The following is a 21,258-nucleotide window of genomic DNA, read 5'->3' as shown; positions in this document are numbered from 1 at the left end:
AGTTGGAACCCCAGACCGCAGAAGCCAGAGATGCTGAGACCCAAGCAGATGTCCAGCCAAGTGGATGCCCCAGTGAGGTCTGTGCTACAAGGAGTTGCACTGGCTGAGGAACTCAGAGATCCCAAAGATGCACAGACCACCATGGTAGGGAATAGACAGGGGGACGGGATTAGCCATTGACTCGATGATAGTCAGTGTGTTGAGGATGGATCCCCGCTGACGCAGTGGCAGGCCCCTTGCCACTGACAGGGCCCTGGGCTGGGACCCAGTGGAGCATGGAGGGCCCAGGTCCCCCTACCATGGCTGCCACACACCCTTCTGGTGGCAGCCCACACACCCCAACTGGCCCCTAGGCATACAGCCCCGCCCTAGAGGTCAACTCTATTGACTTGGGCCACTAGACCCTCCTACCCTACAAACCCAGGGTATTAATATTGAATCTGACCACCAGGCCACACTGCCCTGCAAAACTAACTCTATGGACACTGTAAAAGCAGCAAAGAATCCTGTGGCATCTTATAGACTAACAGACATTTTGGAGCACGAGCTTTTGTGGGTGAGTACCCACTTCGTCAGATGCATCTGATGAAGTGGGTACTCACCCACGAAAGCTCATGCTCCAAAACGTCTGTTAGTCTATAAGATGCCACAGGATTCTTTGCTGCTTTTACAGATCCAGACTAACACGGCTCCCCCTCTGATACTTGACTTTATGGACACTTGCTCCTAGGCCCCACTACCCTGCAGAGAAGGGTTACCACATTGACACAGGTCATGAGATCCTACCGCTCTGCAGCTCAGGGCAACTCTATTGACTTTTCCCCTATGTCTCACTGTCTAGAGACAGAGGGCAGCTCGAAGGACAGGGTGAACTCACCCCACACTGGACGGGGTCTCTCCATCCCATCACAAACAGAAAGACTATCCCTGCCCCAAAGAGCAGAAGCACAGCACAGAAGCGAGAGAAGCAGTATGCTTAGTAGAATAAACATGAGTGTGAGAGCAAAGAACTCAGGCTTGTATTTGACATTGATTATTGTAACCCTGTTCAGTAAACTTTCTGCATTAGTTTCCTTGTCTTTGTCAGTGGGTTGACAGTTACTCATTTACCTCCTAAACATGTTGTGGAAGTAACTAATGAGTTGATGTTTGTAATGTGCTATACATGTATTAGTGTTATCCTTAGGGACAGAGATTGTCTTTTGAAACATTTTAAAGTGTTGAAAACACTATGTGTTCACCAGGAGAAGCAACCAGGCTTCACTTCTGCAGCAGAGGAGAAGGCTGGCAGCCAAAGGTTCCTCTCTCTCCACTTTTGTATAAAGTCAGTAAGTAAAAATGGGGGCCCCTCAAATAATCTTACTGCTGGTTCTGTGCATAATGACATAATTACAGTGGCCAACAACTGACTAAGCCGGTGGAGGTGGTCTAACAGAAAATCCTAAATGCTTGCAGCCCCATTCTGGAGCACAAAGGCTGGCTGTTGTTTCTCATCTACAATGTGCCACAGAGATATGTTTTGCTGGGTGGTAACATGAAGTAGATTTCACATTTTTCTCTATGTGGGTAAACCTTGTCCTATAATACTATGCATGTTCTTTGTACTTATTCAATCCAATCAGGGGCGGCTCTAGACATTTCGCCGCCCCAAGCACGGAGGGTCTGCTGATCCTGCGGCTTCGGCGGACCTCCTGCAGGCAAGCTTGCGGGAGGTCCGCTGAAGCCGCGGGACCAGCGGACCCTCCGCAGGCAAGCCACCTAAGGCACCCTGCCTGCTGCCCTAGTGGCGACCAGCAGAACGCCCCTCGCGGCTTGCCGCCCCAGGCATGCGCTTGGAGCCGCCCCTGAATCTAATACATGGCATTACAGGGCTTTAGTAATCACCAGCAGGCATAAGGAAGGATTCTTCCCCCTTTATTCAGAGTATTGTACAATTGGTTGGGTACATTACAATGTCATAAAGTACAGGCTAGTTTCTGGAGACAGGATTACAGACTAGATGGACTTGACAGATCTGATATACAATATCATGTTAATATTACTGCTGTAATTTCCTAATAACTACAGTATTTGCTATGCTGAGCAACAAGAGGGCATCAAAACCACTAATAGCTTAGTTACATCAAAGCAATGGTGCTCTAAAGATTTACTTTCAATGTAATCAGTCCATTAGATGTTGTATAGTACTCCCTTGCTATACACACACCTTATTTTATTGCTGGTATATGGTGCCTTCATTAACACAGAATATTGATCGATCTCTTTTAAAGAACACAGTTCTCGGGTACAAGGGCATTCAACTAATTAGAAGGGTAGCAACAGGTTTGTCAGCCACTGAAGAAATCATTTCAAGTAGCCAACACTTAAAATTACAGTCTTCCTTTTATCATATCCTGTGGTTGATATTTTTATTGTCCAAAGGACTTGTTTCCATGGTTTCTTGTTCTTTTGAACTATTTTCCTTGCTATTACCTAACTTTCTTACTTGATACTCAGATCTGACTTTGATAGCTCTGTTGCCATCTGCTCTGTGGCTTAAAAGTATGCTTCAAAGGAAACTCTAGTAAAAAGTGGTCATCCTGGGGTTAACAAGGTTACCCAGATATTAAGGGATGGAGCCATGCTGATCTCTTTACAAAAGACATATACAGCTTCCAAATCAGTAAATAGCATGAACAAAGTACATAGGTGGCAATAATTGCTAAATAACAATTAAATGCTCTCACACAATGCATTACAACTTTTTAAACGGCATCTCTCCATAAAAAGAAATCCATTCTACTATTACCACCTAAAAATTATCCCTGTAAACCTTCTTGTTTTCTCCTTGTTTTGCTGGTGGATCAGAGAAGACCCTTACAATACTGGGATCAGATTCTCCTCTCAGGTATGCCAGTATATAATCAAAATAATGCCCCTCTCTACCATGTTATTGTTCCAGATCTACACAGAGTTATAGCAAATAGTTAATTTCTTTTTTTAATATCATTATAGCTCGGTAGTATACTGTGTAACCATGGCATCATTAATGTTATGTGATCTTACAATGTAGTTATGCTAAAAGTAATATAAAGAGGCCTCTAACCTATGTAATTATCCCCCAACAAATATATGGAGAGGCAGTCTGTGTTTATATTGTATTCTGAACCCCTCCCGTATTCTGAACCCCTAATTTCTGGCCCCACACCAGAGCCCGCACTCCAGTTAGAGCCCCCTCTCACATCCCAACCCCCTGCCCCAGCCCAGTGAAAGTGAATGAGGGTTGGGGAGAGTGAGCCACTGAGGAAGGGGAATGCAGTAGGGGGGCAGGGCCTCAGGGAAGGGGCGTGACTAGTGCTTTCCAACCCTAGTTGGCAACTCTAGTGATAACATAAGAGTCCACTTAGGAACAGAAAATATTTGATCAGCCTCATCTGTATAAATATAGTTATCAGCTATGGCTCTGTCAGTATTGAACCTGTTATCCACCTGAGACTATTTCTTATCAACCATGTCCAAAACAGCTTGATGAAGAGGAAAGGTGACTGAGCTTTTAACTGTCAGTTTGCCAAAGTCATCCAGCTTAGTTAAGTTCAGGTGCCCCAAGCCCCACAGAGAAGAAGGCCTGGATAATAAGGACTTAAATTCATTTTTGAGTCCTAGGAATCTTAGCTGAATCATCAGGATGTGAACAGTGTATTGAGAGTGTCAGAGTTTAGATTCAGTGGGTGTTAACGATCTTTTTAAACCCCTGAATGGTCAGTAGGTTCAGAATCCACCGAAGCTAGAGAAAGGGTTGTAACAGGCAGGGGCTGAGTGCGTCAGTCCACAAGCGGGTGTCAGGATACCTCATCTACCACAAAAGTGGTGAGATAAAGGAAAACAAAGAAGGGGTTTTCTTTTTTTTTTCTTTTTTTCTTTTACGTTTGGTACATCACAAGATAAAAACATGAACAGACCCATTTCCTAAAGTGCAGTGACACAAGACCTGAGCTTCTTAACAGCATTTGAAGTCCAAAATAGTAACCTAACTGGTAACCCATTTAGGCACCTATTTTCCAAATATAAAACCTCAGAGAATAGGCCACTTTGCAGCCAACCAGGCCTCACATCCCAAACTTACATCAGCCAGGAGACAAGAAAATGAGCCATGGGGGCGGGGGGAATGAAAGGGCAAGATGAATACCTGCCTGCGGAACCTGCATTTGTACTCCATTGACTCATGGGTAGGGTATATATTTTCACAAGCACATCTATACTGATCTGTGACAGCTATGCTATGTATTTCAGTGTTAGGCACGCAGTGCCTCCCTCTCGCTATAATAGTATTAATTCCATCTTCTGAGGATGTAAATTATATTAGACAAGAAGTGGAGAATAGAAGGGACTGGGAATAGTGCGTCACTTTTTCACTTGTCACCTGAATTATTTTCAGCTAATATGTTATTGATGCAGAAAATATATTGTTTTGTACTAAAGTTTTGAATTAACTGCTTAAATAGAATGTTCTGGAATGTTCTGGTTTTGTTAAAGAGAGGGATGATTCTTTGTTGAATATGTTTGTGTGTATTTTAAACATCTTTGCAATATTATCCAATTTCCAAGTAAATTGTAAAAGTTTAAGTAGTGCACAAGGGTAAAGTGTCTGAGTAGCTTTTTCTGTATACATTCTGTTGGTTCCACTGTCTGATCTAGTAACCCCAGAGCTAAGAGACTTGGTGGTAAGCCATATAGTAATTTGTTGTTGTAAAGCCTTTAATTCACAGCCTTGCCTGATACCTAAGGCTGTATAGCTTGGGCAGAGGACAATACAGAATTGCCAGAATGGATAATTGCCCTTTTATACTGTAATGGATACAGTACATAGTTGACTATTTCAGCATTGGTCAATGTATCAGCATTTGAGGTGGTCATTCCGTTTTTGTCTATACAAATCCATATAGCTGTATTTAGAAATAGTTTCCCATTAACAGACTCTCCAAACTAGTAACCTAAGGCTGAGTTAAGATAACATTTTTAAATAGAGGAAAAAAATGAAAATGGATTTCAGAGTTTGTGCTGGTTGTAACCAGCTGCGAGTAAACAGCAAACAAAGGCGGGTGTATTATTGTATTGTGTCTTTTATTTGTATGCATTGTATGAAACAGTCTTCTTACATAAATGTGATAAAGAAATCAGCAGACTTTATAGTTCTATCCTTGACATTCTCCCAAATTGCTTCTTACAATTCTATTTTCACTGTCTTAATAATACAAACACTAAGAATATTTTTCCTTTTCTTTTAGCATTCATGAAATCTAGTGTATGTAGTGACAACTAGTTAATCCATGTTTAATTTACTCATGAGAGTACACCTTTTCTGAACATCTAAGCAGTAGTCAATCCTACCACACAGAAGACGCAAATGTAAATCAAATATTCATTAATTTGAATAAAAAACAAATCTGCACACTGATTTTTTTTAACTAAATCTGATTGTGTTATTCTTTGGGATTATTTTTGGTAAGCAGCTTGTCACATTAAATACTTGTTCATTGCACAGTATAAATACAGTCTCCCTTGTGAGTCCAATAAAGAGTAAAATGATCTCCTCACAAACCAACACAGAGACAAGAGTGTGTGGGAGCATGCAGCTGACCATAGTCATATGGGATGGAAGACTAATTTAGAGCACATATTACACCTCTACCCCAATATATCTCGACCCGATATAACGCAAATTTGGATATAACATGGTAAAGCAGTGCTCGGGGAGCGGGGGGGGGGGGAGGCAGGGCTGCACGCTCCGGTGGATCAAAGCAAGTTCAATATAATGTGGTTTCACCTTAACGTGGTAAGATTTTTTGGCTTCTGAGGACAGCGTTATATCAGGGTAGAGGGGTACTTGCATTACTGTAGTTTGTAGGAACTCTAGTTATGGACCAGGACTCCACTGTGCTAGGCACTGTGCAGACACAGAATATACAGATAATCCCTTCTCCAAAGAGCTTACATTCCAAGTATAAAACAAGAGACAATGGATAGATATACACAGGTGGGGGGAGTATTAGGAAATAATGAGACAATACTGGTCAGCATGATATAGACAGCAATGTCAGTGCATCAGCTGTCTAACTGTGATGAAGGTTTTTGTAGGCCTCATGGCAAAGGAGAGTTTTATGAAGGGATCTGAAGGAGGATAATGTTGTAACTTTGTGTATGTATACAAGGAGCTCCTCTCAAGCATGAGGGACAGCAGGACAGAAAGCATGAAGGTGCTTGTGAGAAAATGTAAAAAGTGGGTAATAGAGGCTGGCATCATGGGCTGATTGGAGGTGGGAGATGAGATCTCAATAATGAATCAGAGATGATAGGTAGGGTGTGGATAGGTTGTGAAGGGCCTTGAAAGTGAAGACATGTAGCTTGTTTGATGAGATGAACAATGGGGAGCCAGCAGAGAGATGCAAAGAGAGGGATGATATGATCAAAGTGACAGGCAAGGAGAGTAACTGTTGCAGCACTATTCAGCATGGATATGAGTGGGCAAGACTGCATTTGTCACGATATGTCAAGAATGTTGCAAAAAACAAGGTGCAAAATGACAGACTGTACAAGAGTTTTAACTGCATGGATGGATAAGAAAAAATCAGATCTTTAGAGAGGTTATGTAAAAAGGATCAGCAAGATTGAGATACAGCCTGGATGTGAGGATCTAGAGAGTTTAAGCTGATGCCCAGGTTACAGGCTCAAGTGACAGGCAGGATGATGGTATTGTAAACAGTGATTGAGACAGGAGGAGGAGGCAGGGCAGTGTTGGGGGTGGAAGGGGAGAATCAAGCTCTACATGGCTGAAACAGAGCTCTTAAGTCTGATGGTTAGACATCCATGAGGTGACTGGAGAAACACAAGCTGAGCTTTCAGTTTGGACAGAAGGATACAGGTCTGGAGCAGAGAGGCAGATCTATGAATTATCAGCATAGAGATGGTAGTTAAATTTGTGTCTGTTGATGAGACTATCCAGAGATAAGACGTACAGGGAGAAGACAAGGAGATGAAAGACAGCAGCCTGCAGACCCCGAAAAGTTGGAGGAAAGATGAGGAGGATCTTTATAAGGATATGCTGAAGGAGCAATTAGAGGTCAGAAGAGAACCAGAAGAGGACAGTTATGGAAGCCAAGGGAGGACAAGATTTCCAGAAGAGCATGACTGATGGTAAGAAAGGAATCTGACAAGTTAAGGAGGATTATAAAATAGTACTGGTTTTGAGGTTTGGCTAGGAAGAAATCATTAGAGACTTTGGTGAGAGCCATTTCAGTGGAGTGTTAGGAGCACAGAGGGTCTAGGATTGGAGAGGGTCTAGGATGGAATTGTAGGAGAGGAACTCCAGATAGTGAGTGTAGACAGCATATTCATTAGTTTAAAGATGAAAGTGAGAAGGAAGGAGCAATGGTTGGAAAAGCAAGTGGGGGCGAGAGTGGGTTTTAAGACTGAAGACACTAAAGCATGTATGTATTGTGAGAAGGACCTACAGGAGAGTGAGATTAAGAAGAGAGGAAACATAGGCAATGAGAGAAGGAAGGAAAGAGATCTGGAGATGGGAATAGGGTCACTGAAGCAAGTGGAAGGGGTAGAGGAAGAGAGAACAAGATAAACTTCTGCTTCTATCATTAGGAAAATGGTTAGAATTGTAGAAGGGAAAAAGAACGAGAGCCTAAAGGAGGAGGAAGGTCATGTTGTATTTCGTCCAATTTTCCCTTTGAAGAAAAAGATGAGTTATTGTGAAGAAAGAGAAGTGAAGGCTGCTGAAGAGGAAGGTTTGAAGAATGAGTCAAAGGTGTGGAAAGGTGGCCTGGACTAAGGACAAGGAATTCAGTTAAATTTAAGGGTTGTTTTATCTAGCAAGATGGCAGAAGTGAAGAAGAGAATGGATTTGTAGCAGATGAAGTCAGCTTGATCACAGGATTTTTGCTATGCAACATGTGATCAGAGTGGAGAAAAAGGATGATGGTGAACCATGACTGGGGGCTTACAGTCTGTCCTTGTGATGCAGGAGAGGGAGGAAACAGAGGCTGGAGGAGAGATTCAGCAATGGAAGAAAGATAGGGAGGAGAGAGCTGAGAGCAGATGAGAAATCTTCAGTGCTGAAGGACTAGAGTGAAAAAAGTTGAGACACAGAGCACGAGGGAGGGGATGGATAAGAGATGGTGAAAGAGACCAGTTGATGGATGGAGAGAGAGAACTCAACAGAAAGCAATGATCGAAGATCAAGTCAGGTGAACAGTCCTTTTGGTGAGTGTGAGAGTTGAACCAGGGTTGCATGTCAAATGAAGACATGAATGCAAGAAAATCTGAAGCAAAGAGGTCAGTGAGATTATAAAGGAGAGGATGACAGAGCCAGGAATCAAAATCAGAAAGGAAGCTTGATGGGGAGGAGCTGGAGGATAGTAGATTACATCATCATGCAGGTGGAGAAGGGGACAAGTGAAATGCAGTGAATTAACTGAATTGAGTAATTAGCTGAAGGAATATAAACTGCTAATGAGCTGAGATAGTAAGAAGCAATTATACTTCATTTTACAAAAGAGATTTCAAGGTATCCTGTTCCATGCAGTGTCCATGGATGAAGTAACAAATTTTGACCACAAGAATAATTTATCTGTACATCCACATAAAAAAGTCTGCAATCCAGGTGGCTCCATAGCCCTCTTCCTTCCATGCTCTGGCACTGCTATTTCAACCAGCGGACATTACTAAATCATGGTAGACCATGCGACAACCACGGTAGGGTCATGGAGCTGAGAACCGCCGAAGGCTGGTAAAAGCAGCAGGTGAGCTGACTGATAGTGTGGCTGGAAGTGGGGAAAACGTTTTTAGTCTTCCTTTTCTGGTAAACTGAATACAGAATTGATGAACAACTACAGACTAGAGCAGGGGTGGCCAACCTATGGCTCCGGAGCCACAGGCGGCTCTTCAGAGGTTAATATGTGGCTCCTTGTATAGGCACCGACTCCGGGGCTGGAGCTACAGGCACCAACTTTCTAATGTGCCTGTGGGTACTCACTGCTCAACCCCTGCTCTGCCACAGGCCCTGCCCCCACTCCACCCCTTCCCAACCCTCCCGTGAGCCTGCATTGCCCTCATTCTTCCCCCTCCCCCCACCAGCCTCCTGCATGCCACGATGATCAGGGAGGGAAGGGGAGGTGCTGATCAGCAGGGCTGCCGGTGGGTGGGAGGCCCCTGGAGGCAGGGGCGGAGGAAGTGATCGGAGGCTGCTGATGTATTACTGTGGCTCTTTGGCAATGTACTTTGGTAAATTCTGGTTCCTTCTCAGGCTCAAGTTGGCTACCCCTGAGCTAGAGTGTATGATTACAATCCAGACTGAATAAGAGGTAGCATGTAGCTGCACTGCCCCAGGAAAGGGGCAAGAACCAGAGTGTGACTCAGTTGCTAAGAGCATACTTACAGCATGGGGAACTCTGTTTTGGGAAGCAGTGACTCTGAAAAAGATTTGGGTGCTGTGGTGGATAATCTGCTGAACATGAGCTCCCAGTGTGATGATATGGTCAAAAGGCCTAACGCAATCCTTGGATACATAAACAAGAGAATCTTCAACAGAAGTGGAGAGGTTATTTTCCCTCTGTTTGGCCCTGCTATGACCACTACTGGAATACTGTGTCCAGTTCTGGTGTTCACAGTTTAAGAAGGATGCTGATAAAATGCACAGGGTTCAGAGAAGATCCATGGCTGAAAATTGGAGCTAGACAAATTTAGATGGGAAATAATTTATAAATTTTTAACAATGAGGTAATTAACCATTAAACCAATTTACCAAGGGACATGGTGAATAGATCCTGCAAGGTGCTGAGTAGTCTGGACCCAATCCAGCAAAGCACTTAAGCACAAGAATATTCCCACTGAGTTCAGTGGAGCCTGGATACTCGGCACATTGTAGGATTGTGCCTACTGTGAATAATGCAGTAAAATTTACTGCTTGCAAATGCATGTGTAAAGATTTCATTTGACATCTGCATATATTTTAATTCAGTTATGTACTGATTCTGCAAAGATTTAGCCATGTGCTCAGTGTTATGCTCTGTACATAGTCCTCTTCAGTAAGACTACTCAAAGTGTATAAAATCAGCGTATGTGTTTTTCCAGGATCAGGGCCTAAAACTTCAGGGGGAAAAACCTACAAAACGAGGACTCCTCTGGTGACCTCTTAATGGGGACGGAAATTATTCTAAAAAACAAAACAAAAAAAGTAAAGGAAAAATGTTTCTCAAAATGTAGCCTCCATAGAAATAATGCCCTGTGCTGAATGGAACATGTCACACGGTAGAAAGCAAGCACTGATCCAGGAAATGCTGGAGCAGATTCAGTTAGTTGTAATATTTCCAGGACAAAAATTGACACAGGTAGTGTTGGAAAGACTGAACAATATGGAAATAATTCAATGGCGATAAACAGAAAGCACAACAAATAGAGACTGAATACAAAATCTGTGGGTCTGATTCTGGAAATACCACTAAATCAAACTATGAACTACTTATTCACACTGGTGAGCAGTTATTTATGTGAATAGACCTAATGAATGAAATGGGACTGGTCATATAATTAGCTACTCTTCACTGAGAGTAAGGGGTTTCCAATCTGGCCTAACGTCAGTATGAAGCTCTTCCTCATATACTAAAGCGTTCTTTTAGAAAAAGATAGATACCACTCTTGAGAGGAGGACAGATACCAGATGTGCCCCAAGCAATAGAAGTCCCACGGATTCCAACTCCACAGGGACAGTCAGCTCCTGGTGCTCCCTGACCTGCTTAGACTACATGTTGAAAATTACTCACTTTTTGCAGGAAAAAAGTGACCACATGCCACCGAATTCTAAGCTCAGCAACACAAGCCCAAAGAAATAGTCTGAAAGAGTTCTTCAAAATCTTTGTGAAAGACCAGGTCAACAACTTTTCCCCAGCCAACCTTCAGGTAATACAGGGAAATGATTGATCTTCCAGGACTTGAAACTGTCATTTCCTTTGAAATCTACAAAGTAACTTGACAATGGTCAGGCTACTGATATGCTGAGATCACTGGCTGTCACGATGACAAATATTGTTTCATTATTTCCTTGTACCTCCTCATCTGTCTGTATCCATATGCTTTTTTCTTGTCTTCTACTTACGTTGTAAGCTCTTTGGGGCCAGGACTGTCTTTCTGTTCTGTGGTTGTATACACTTAGAACATTACAGTCCGACCCATGATTGGGGTTCCTATGTGCGCCTATAATAATATTTATTCATCAAAGTATTTGAAACACATGTATTTTCTTGAGATTAACAATAACTCATCCAAATGTTCAGGAAGACAGGTTGTGAATATCAGCAAGACCAAGGTTTATTTGCAGAAATATTTGAACAGCTTTCTGGTGTTTTCATCCAGCAATAAAAATAGGGATAACACTACTTATTGACCGAAATGTATGTTTAGCTTGTTAGGTCCTTTCCTACCATACAAGGAAAATGTGAAAATATTAATTTTTTGTGAAACTCTGTGGAGAGACAGTAATCACTGGATGAGATAAATGGATGGTATTAAAGCAGGATAAAAATACTGACTAATGAAAATTCCGTAATTTAGTTAATTTAAAAGTTAGTTGGAAAGGGGGAAAGATAGACTAGTGCCTTTTTTGTTTCCTTCTAAAGGTCTGGAGGATTCAGCTTTTAAAAAGGCAACTTTGTTTTGATTTGTTTGTTTAACTTTAAAAATACCAGAAATGTGAAGTCTGGTCTCACTTGCTTTTGCTGGAGAATCAGCCAAGAGTCTCAGAAATGTGAAATGGGATCTCTCAACCCTTAAAGGATCAGAGCTGTTTAATAAAGAGAGATTTTCTATTCTGCATTACCAAAAGCATACAAACAAAAATCCCCCACAAAAACCATTTTGAACAGTCTGAATAAAAATCACTTCCCCTATCAATCCAATTTCATTAGCCTGGTACATGTGATGTCCTAATCCACTAGTTACATTGGCCATTTGGAAGCTGCTTTTTAAACAGCCGTGGGGCTTGAATGTATCCAGCAAATGTATGGCACCCACTAACGTGCCTCAGCTGTAGAGCTCAACAGTAGAAATGAAAAAGGTCAGTCTCTATGCCAAATCAGTTCTTAGCCCTTTTGCTGGGAGAACACTAATTGTACTTCTTGTTGGCAATTTCTGGAGGTACCGGGGCTCTGTTTGTTTTAATATACTAATTCTAGGACCCAGTCTGCAGTGGGATCAGCTAGCAGAGACCCCTGTGCTAGCATGTCCTATTGTATAACTGGCTAAGAATGTCAAATTATAAACTGTCTGGAGTTAAGAGGCGGCAGGGAATCTTATGACAATAAAAAAAAACTGCTCCAGAGGCAGTTTAAAAGCATTCTTTCAGCCAGGGCTCATTGACAGAGCAGCAACCAGTCCAGAAAGGGACACTGCCACTTTCTATGGGAACAAGAGATATCACTTACTCTGGGAAGCATGAGGAGGAGCTGTTGTGGCTCTCGTGCCTAAAACGAGATCAGGCATTACCGTGAAGTGAAACGAAAGTGGAGAGCCCTGGACTTGCATGCAGGACCAACGCTAGGGGTTTTAGCGCCCTAGGCGGACGGCAATTTCACTGCCCCGCGGGCTGGTCCCGTGGCTCCGGTGGAGCTCCCTCAGTTGTGGCTGCGGGAGGTCCACCGGAGCCGCGAGCAGCTGACCGTTGGCAGCCACGACTGCTGCAGCTCCACCAGACCAGCGGACCCTCCGCAGGCACGACTGCAGTAGGTCCACCAGAGCCGACTGCCGCCCCCTCCGGAAATGCCGCCCCCCCCAATAATCCTGGTGCCCTAGGTGATTGCGTAGGCCATCTAAATGAAAGCGCCCTGCTTGCATGTGATCTTTATTTTAAAATCGTAACGCTTAATTTAGCATTCTTCCTTGGATGATGGGTTTGGGGCCCATTTCCTGCACTCCAAATACCCATTGAGGAGGCGGGAGATGAATGGTGTGTAATCTGAATGGAGATTTGTCTTTTAACAGGTTGTTGCGCTGTACTTTGCCAGAAGCGCTGAATTGGCAGGTGTTCGCTCTGAGATTATTTCTGTACCGCAACAATTAACCTCTCTACAGCTGTGGGAAGAAATTGTGAAAAGGCATCCAACGTAGTTTTAGACTAGTGGTGTCCTCGAGTTTGGGGTTTTTGCAAACTGTTAACGGAGTTACAAATGTAATATAGTTGAATTAAATGTATGTCAGTTTTTCAGTATAATAAAAGTAGTAAAATCTGTTCTACATTTTGCTACTTGTGATCTTATTTGTGAGCATGTAGTTCTACAAATACGTTCAAAAGAGTGAATATTTTACTGACTTTTTGCATTAAACTGGCTGGCATTAGTAGCAGCAGCTAAGCTTGCAACTGGAAGGCTGCAATTAAATATTAGAGAGGGTCTTGCCTAAAATCAAACAAAATTGGGTTTTGCGGTAGCAGTTGCAAGTAATCAAACTGGAGTGTATTTTACCATATAGCCTGATACTGGATTGGCTACTAAAACCTATGGACTTTGATCATTTTGCGGCCTGTAGTTTACAAGTTTTATTCTCCCTATGAAAAGCAAATCAAACGATGTTTTACAGAGGCAAATTGTGCAAAGCTCTTGACGATGTTACATACCCTACCCTGACTCGGCTGGAAAATGAAATTGTGTCTTGCCTTTCTGTCAGCAGTCACCACTGGCTTCTAACCAGATCTCTAACACATTGACAGTCTTATTTGCCCAGTTGGCACATCTACTTGCTTCTGGGCAATAGTATTTTCTTCCGTCTGTGCTATACACTGTAAGCACAAAGCATAATTCTTTTATGATGATTGATTTTACCTTTTCTAAATAAAGCTTCACTTCTCTTTTCTACTGGACACATGGTATCTTCCTATCCACTGTATATAATTTATTTTTTATTTTGCTTGAAATAACCAGCTCAGTTCCTATCCTTAGAAATTTTATTGGTTTTGATTCACCACTGGTCCTTTCCCATGAAAAGATAATCACCAAGTCCAAGGGCATATAGTTGTTTGTTGTGATTAAACAAAAAAAAGAAAATAGTACAAATGCAGATGCGTAAGTCGTAATCTTACTGACTTCAGCTTCTCTGGGCTATGCACCAGTCAATTGTTCACATTTAACTATGAGAATTCATGCAAACACTTTACTTAAATATATTTATGCTACTGCTAATCCTTCTCAGACTTGCTGCCATTCAGGATCAAGTAGTTTTCGCTATTCGCCAGGAATACGTGATTCTTGGTGATCAGCTTCTGGTCCTGCAGTCAGGTGACGAGGTTGCCATTATCCCACCTATCAGCGGGGGCTAACGCCAGGCAAACACACTTGGGTATGTATAGTTTCTTCTTGTAAATGGCCTGTGTGGGTTGATCGTGCATTGAAACATTGCTGGAATTATCTTTTTTTAATTTTCCTCTGTATTTAGGATCTAGTGGTTTGTGGATGACTTTCCCCTTCTGCTAGAACTCTTTGAGAGGGTATAACATGCATCCCCTGCAGTAGACGGCCGTGTTGCTGACACTGAGGTGTAAACTGGTGCAGTAATAAATGATTAACATATTTGCAACAGATTGGAAAAAGCTTTCAAAATAGTTTGGACTAGATTCACACAGGGACTTGGCTGAGACAAATCACTGGGATTCACAAAGCCTGAGCTTCCTGGGCAATGAGTGGCAGGATATAGGCACGTAAGAGTGGGATTCACAAAAGCCAGCACATTAGGTAGGGAGTGGCATAAACTAGCCAATAGGAGATGCCAAGGAAAAGGATGTGTCCTAAGCCTGACCCCTCTCAAGGAGTTGAGTGCCGCCTCCTGCTTTGGATTCTCAGCTGTGAACCCTGCTCAGAGTTAGGCACCAAGGTGGTGTGAGGACCATCTCCCTCATAACTTTGGCCCAGCAGGGAGTGTACTCCCTGGGATGTGGAAGACCTGGTTCAAGTTGCCCCTCTGCCTGAGATGGAAGAAGGATTTGAACAGGGATCTGCCACCTCTCAGACTAGTGTTTTTGATATGGGTCTTCCTCAGTCTTTCGTGTTCATATATCTTGGAGCAGGAGGACTGGATCCTGTGTCCCTATAATCCTGGGTGACTGCTCTAATCACCAAGAGTCATTCACATGCTCTTGTGCTCTGTCTCTCTGGCCCACTGTCTAACTCATTATTTGTCCACAGTGGAGCAGCTTTAATGGGAGAGACTAAGGGAGGCCCATATCAGACTATCCCATAGCCGTATTTGGATTCTTCACCTTTTCTCCAGGATGCCAGACCTCAGATCACTGAAACTATAATGGCTTACTAGAATATTGTTCTGTTTTCTTTATCCAAACTTTTTCCTCACTTTTTTTTATTTTCCCCAGCTTTAATTTCAAAGGTTAGTTTCACATGTGCTGTTACCTACAATTGATAATACTTCAAATACCAAGATGAAAAGTAAAAATGGTTCACATTCACATAGAAAATTATACTCATTAAAAATAATAAATTCTGGACTTCTATTTTACAGCATGGGGGAAGGAGAACACATTGACATTAATAATGGGAAATATCATGGTTTAAGATACATACACCCATACAGAGACTTAGAGGGGAGTAGGATTGGGTCCAGGTGCACATGGTTAAGCGCCACGGAGGAGTTGAGACCTGGAGTTTACTGTCACATTGCAAGATATAAGTGATAATATATAGATTACACCCACTAAAGCAACTTGGGGAGCACGGAAGGTGCGTCACTAAAGCATGATTCCTTCCTTGCTTTTCTGTTGGCACTGTGTACACATTGACTCGTAGGTAAGGCGGAGTGGCAGCAGTACAAGGGATATTATCTGTACATCTCTCATTGACTTGAATAGAGATGTATGGCTAAAAACGCTCAGTGATCAGGACATGCTTTATGCTTCAGGAGGCTTAACAACATTGGCTGCTCTCAGGGAAATTTCCTATGCACTCCTTAATTCTCATCTGCTGTTCATACCACCTGTGAACTACAAAAACAGAACTGTATTTTTTTCTGGAAATCAGCTTTGAGTGCCACTTGACAATTTGTCCAGACTTCTAGACCAAATAGTCTTTCGTGATCAAATTCTCTTTTGAGACATACAGTATCTGACTCAGTCGATGTTTGTTATGTATCTGTGTAACCCCTTTCTTCCCTGGGTTACTCGGGAACAGACAACACTCACCTGTGTGCCTGGGAGCCAGATGTTGTTGACATTAAGGAGATCCTGAGTATCCAGTGGTGATGTTGGATAGGTGGGAATCCTCTATCCACCCCTCTGCTGTAGTCCCTTTACTCCTAAATGAAGTTAAAATTGGTGGTGCTTCTACCTGGCTGGTCCCTGTACACACTCAATGCCATGACTTGGGAACCTCCAGGAATAATCCCCTTCAAATAGTAATAATACTAATAATAACCTGTGGCATGGGTCTAACTCAAATACCAATTATAAATAATATACTTCCAATATACTTAAATTAGAGCTAACACTCATTTACTTAATAATTTAAGAAACAGGGTATAACAAACTAAGATTAAATGTCACTAATAATTTAAATCCACAGGGGCAGATGAATAAAATCAATTAACAAATATAATATACAGTAATAAATTCAACTTATGCTCCTGGCATTTACACTGCCACCATTCACCCCACCCTGCAGTGTACACTCCTCTGTATTTCAGAGTCCTAGCATGGACACGCTTGAAGATCTGAAGCTGGAGACAGCACTACTGGCTCTGTGCACCAGTCCAGCCAAGCAACAAGCTGCACAACCCCTCTAAAACTGGAGTTGGCTCCAGCAAATGCCAGCAGCTCTGGGTTCTGGTTTGATGGGGAGATTACTCTAACTCGCCTCAGACTCAGTCTCTCTGCTGTGCCCCTTCCCTTGCAAGTACTTTCCCAAACAATGGTGGGGACTATTCACAGTTCCTTCACTGCAGGCCCACCTCAGTCAGTTCTAGGCACAGCAATAGCCTATGCTTTGACTCCAGTGAAGCCATCAACAGCCTCTGAGGCCCCCTATTCAAAGCCCCTGCAGGCTCTCAGGAGCAGCTTCTGGCTTCCTAGCAGCAGCTCCTGGCATGGGCAGAGCTCCACAGCAGCAATCATACTCCTTTTCCCAAAATGCAGTCCACTGCCTGCTCTCCTTACTGGAGGACGTCGCTCCATCTTTCCCCAAGACATCATGGGAGTTGTAGTCTCTAAGGCTAGATTGCAGCACACAAGGCCTTTCCCCTGAAACACTCCCAATAAAGTTCAGGGGACCCTCTAGTAAAGGGTGCCTACATCTTGTTGGTAAGAGATATAGCAACAATAATTTATATTTCTGGCTTTCTGTAATTGTGCTACTGGTTTTTAACAAGCAGGCTAGAAACTGTTCTTTAAAAGTGTTATATCTCCCCACTGTCCTTTCATGGGAAAGGATTAGATTTTTTCTTCTTCTTAATTGTACAATATTTGTTCTGTTCCTGTTTCAACTGGGATTTAAAATGTCCAATACCACAGATAGGCCATGATGGAAATGTATATCACTGTTCTGCAACCTACACAGTTCTCATTCATCTTAACAGGGATTCTCCTCCCATCCCTCAACCCCATCTGAAATTCTCCCGATAGAGTTTTTAGGGCCATTTTATTTTGTGTTTAAGAATAAATACAATATTAGATATAAAATTGGAGAAAATGCCCCTCTACAAAATATTTTTTTCAATTTAAGTATTTTGCAAATATCAAAAACTGTGGGGGGTTGTTTTGGTTTTGTTTCATTTCTTTAAAGTAGGTAGTAAAGAGTTACACGTGTGTTCTGGAAATACAGAGCTGGTTCCAGCATTTTTGCCATCCTAAGTGGTGGGGAAAAAAAATGCTGCAATCAATGGCACCTATACTGCCGCTGCTTTGTTCTTCAGCGGCAATTCGGCGGCTGGTCCTTCCATTCGAGAGAGACTGAGGGACCTGCCGCCAAAGAGTTGGAGGTGCCGCCTCTCTCCATTGGCCGCCCCAAGCACCTGCTTGTTGCGCAGGTGCTTGGAGCCGGCCCTGTGGAAATATGTTCCTAAAATATGGTCAGACCAAGTAATCTGAGTAGAGCAGATAAACAGGTTTGTCCTAGACAAAGGAATGTGGATTCACCAGTCTGCAAGGGTCAAGCTTTGTAAACCAGAGACAATGGAGGTACGTTCACGTGTTAAGGTAAACAGGGTAATCAAGCCAACAAAAAAAGCTAATTCACAAGAGGATGAAGAAGACAGCATGGAGGATGGGTGAGCTCCCAGAGGACTAGAGAAAGGAAAACATAGTACCTATCTTTTAAAAAGGGGAAAGGAGGACCCAGGGAACTACAGGGCAGTAAATTTAAGTTTGATATCCAAAAAGCTGGAAGAATTTATTAAACAATCAATTATTTCAAACCTAGAGGATAAGGTGATAAGTAATAGCCAACGTGGATTTGTCAAGAGCAAATCCATGCAGAACCAATCTAATTTTCTTTGTTGAGGGTTACTGGCCTAGTGGATGGGGAAGAAGTAGATATGATGGACTTCAGTAAAATACAGGCAGGCTAGAAACTGTTCTTTAAAAGCGTTATATCTCCCCACTGTCCATTCACGGGAAAGGAGAGAGTCCTACATGACATTCTCATAAGCAAACTAAGGGGTGCATAACTGGTTGAAAAACTACGCTCATTCAAAAAGTAATTGTCAGTGATTCACTGTCAAACTTGGAGGACAAGACAGAGGTCTTGTTTTGATCCAATACTAGTCAAGATTTTCATTAATGACTTAGATGGTGGAGTGGAGAGTATGCTTATAAAATTTGAGGATGCTAGCAAGCTCGGAAGGGTTGCAAGCATTTTGGAGGAAAGGATTAAAATTAAGAATTATCTTGATAAATTAGAGAATCGGTCTGGAATTGAAATATGACTTTCAGTAAAGCGCAAAGTACTACATGGAGGAAGGAAAAGGAGAATGTACAAATACAAAATGGGAAACAACTGGCTAAGCAACAGTACTTCAGAAAAGAATTTGCAGATTATAGTGGATTATAAATTAAATATGAGTGATCAGAGTGATGCTGCCATGAGAAAAGGCAAATGTAATTCTGGGATGTATTAGTAGAAATATCATATGTAAGACACAGGAGGTAACTGCTCCATTCTAGCTGGCATTGGTGTTGGTGTCACTAAGCATAACCCTACATAACTTGGGAGGGTGGAAGGCCACAAGAGTATGGAGCCTTCCTGGTTTTAGGCCTCAGCAGACAAGAGTCCCTCCATGTTTGAACTTTAATCGACCTAAAAGGCCAGGTGTAACAGCCGTTATCAGTTGCAACAGTTCTAACTGGTCTAAAGCAGAAATAATAAGGCCTGTGCACCTTTAGCAGAAGGACAAGATAACTTGCAGAAGGAAAACTTACTAACGAGCTGCCGCGGCCAAGATTACTTAATGCACCTGCGCTTACGTAATTGCTACAGGGGGAGGAAGGAGGAGGAGGGAGGGGAAACTGGGGATTACTAGTCAGTGAGAAAAGTTCTCATGGATATAAAGGAACAGACTGCTTGTTTTAGGTGTGCTTGATCTGAGTCAATCTCCCTGCACCGCTTTGAGATCTCAAATAAACTTAGTTTGCTTCTCCACCCTGGTGTGTTTATTGGCGCGGCACACCAGGCGATGGACCCCCCCGCTGTTGCTTAGCCTCAGGCAGTTATCTGCCGGCAACATTGGTGAGGCCTTAAGCTGGAGACTATGTCCAGTTTTGGGCATGAAGCTTTAGGAAAGATGTGGACAAACTGGAAAGAGTCTAGAGAAGCACAACAAAATAAGATGTTTATAAAACATGACCTACAAAGAAAGGTTGAATGAATTGGGCATGTTTATTCTAGAGAAGAGAGTTGGTGGGGGGTGGCAACAGTCTTCAAATATGTAAAAGGCCATTATAAAGACAAGAGAATCAATTTAGCAGTAGAGATTCAGTTTAGATTAAAAAAAAAAAACTAAACCACAACTATCCTTAGAGTTAAAAAGTTTTTTTAAGCACTGGAATAGAATTCCAAGAGAAGTTTTTGGATTCTCATCCTTAGAAGTTTTAAGAACAGGTTAGACAAACATCTGACAGGGTTGGTCTATGCATAATAAATCCTATCCCAGAGGAATAGACTGGATTACTTCTTGAAGTCTGTTCCAACCCTGCATTTTTCTGATTCCATGGCAGTTAGTGTCCAGTGGAGGACACAATTTAATAAAGGTTTGTATAGACACATACCAATCCATTTCTTGTAAAAGTGGTACTCACTGCCATAGTCCAGTGTATAAGACGTAGTAGAATATGAAATCTCTCTCCATCCTCACCATCGTAATAGAACATACACAGACAACTAGTCATGAGACAGTAAGAGGAGAAGCCATTAACCTATACATGAATTCATTGTGATGTGTAGGGGAGAAGGTATTGAAGACAGAAGTAAACAAAGTCACTCGGGCTGTGACTGGTCCCTGCGTGGATTCACAAGGGATGAGGAGTGCACAAGGAGCATATGTGGGGCAGTGCTAGTACTGCTGTTACTCTCCCAAAAGGGTGGGACTTCACCAGGATCCCTGGAGGCAGTTACCTAAATTCCCTCTCACAATGAGGCCCCTTGACACTTCTCCAGCACAACAAAGAGGGCTTAAATGGCCATGACAGAATATGTCTGTCATGAGAGGGTGAGAGTGTTCTGACTGTTTCATTCTGTCACCAAATGAGAAGAGAGCAACACAAAATCTAGACTGTTGTGCATACTGAAGGCACAATATCATCAGAAGCTCATGGTCGGGCAAGGAAACTCTGCACCTCTCCTGCTAGGCACTGTGTTTTAATACTACTACAATTTAGAATATTCTAAGAATTTAAACAATGATTAAACAGATAATCCAAACACATACATTGGCATAAATTGTCATAGCTCCATTGAAGTCAATAGAGCTATGACAATTTACACCAGCTAATGTAATATAGCACACTGAAAACTGAAAAATAGAACATTACACATCCCATAAAATGTTATAATTATATTTCTGATGTAGTATTCTATAAGATTTTTCAAAAATAAATCTATGGAAAGGTTATCTTCAAATAAATCCTATAGGAGTTTTTTCATAGATGATAGAATTCAGGCTTAGAGAGAAAGCCAATCAAAGCAGCAGCCAAGGGAACAGAAAAAGAGAGACCAGCAATGCAAAAACTTACACTAA

At 42.3% G+C, this 21,258-nt stretch overlaps 1 protein-coding gene across 1 annotated transcript in view; it reads right to left on the bottom strand.

Moving 5' to 3' along the window:
- Positions 1-21,258, bottom strand: part of CTNNA3 (catenin alpha 3) — a 987,819-nt gene that overhangs the window by 149,051 nt on the left and 817,510 nt on the right. Inside the window, 1 exon segment of the mRNA XM_030569668.1 lies at positions 12,179-12,185. Coding sequence (XP_030425528.1) covers positions 12,179-12,185 — 7 coding nt within the window.

Source organism: Gopherus evgoodei, chromosome 7 (assembly GCF_007399415.2).
Source record: "Gopherus evgoodei ecotype Sinaloan lineage chromosome 7, rGopEvg1_v1.p, whole genome shotgun sequence".
NCBI lineage: Eukaryota > Metazoa > Chordata > Testudines > Testudinidae > Gopherus > Gopherus evgoodei.
Note: the sequence above shows the minus strand (reverse complement) of the source record. Positions and strands in the feature narration are given on the sequence as shown.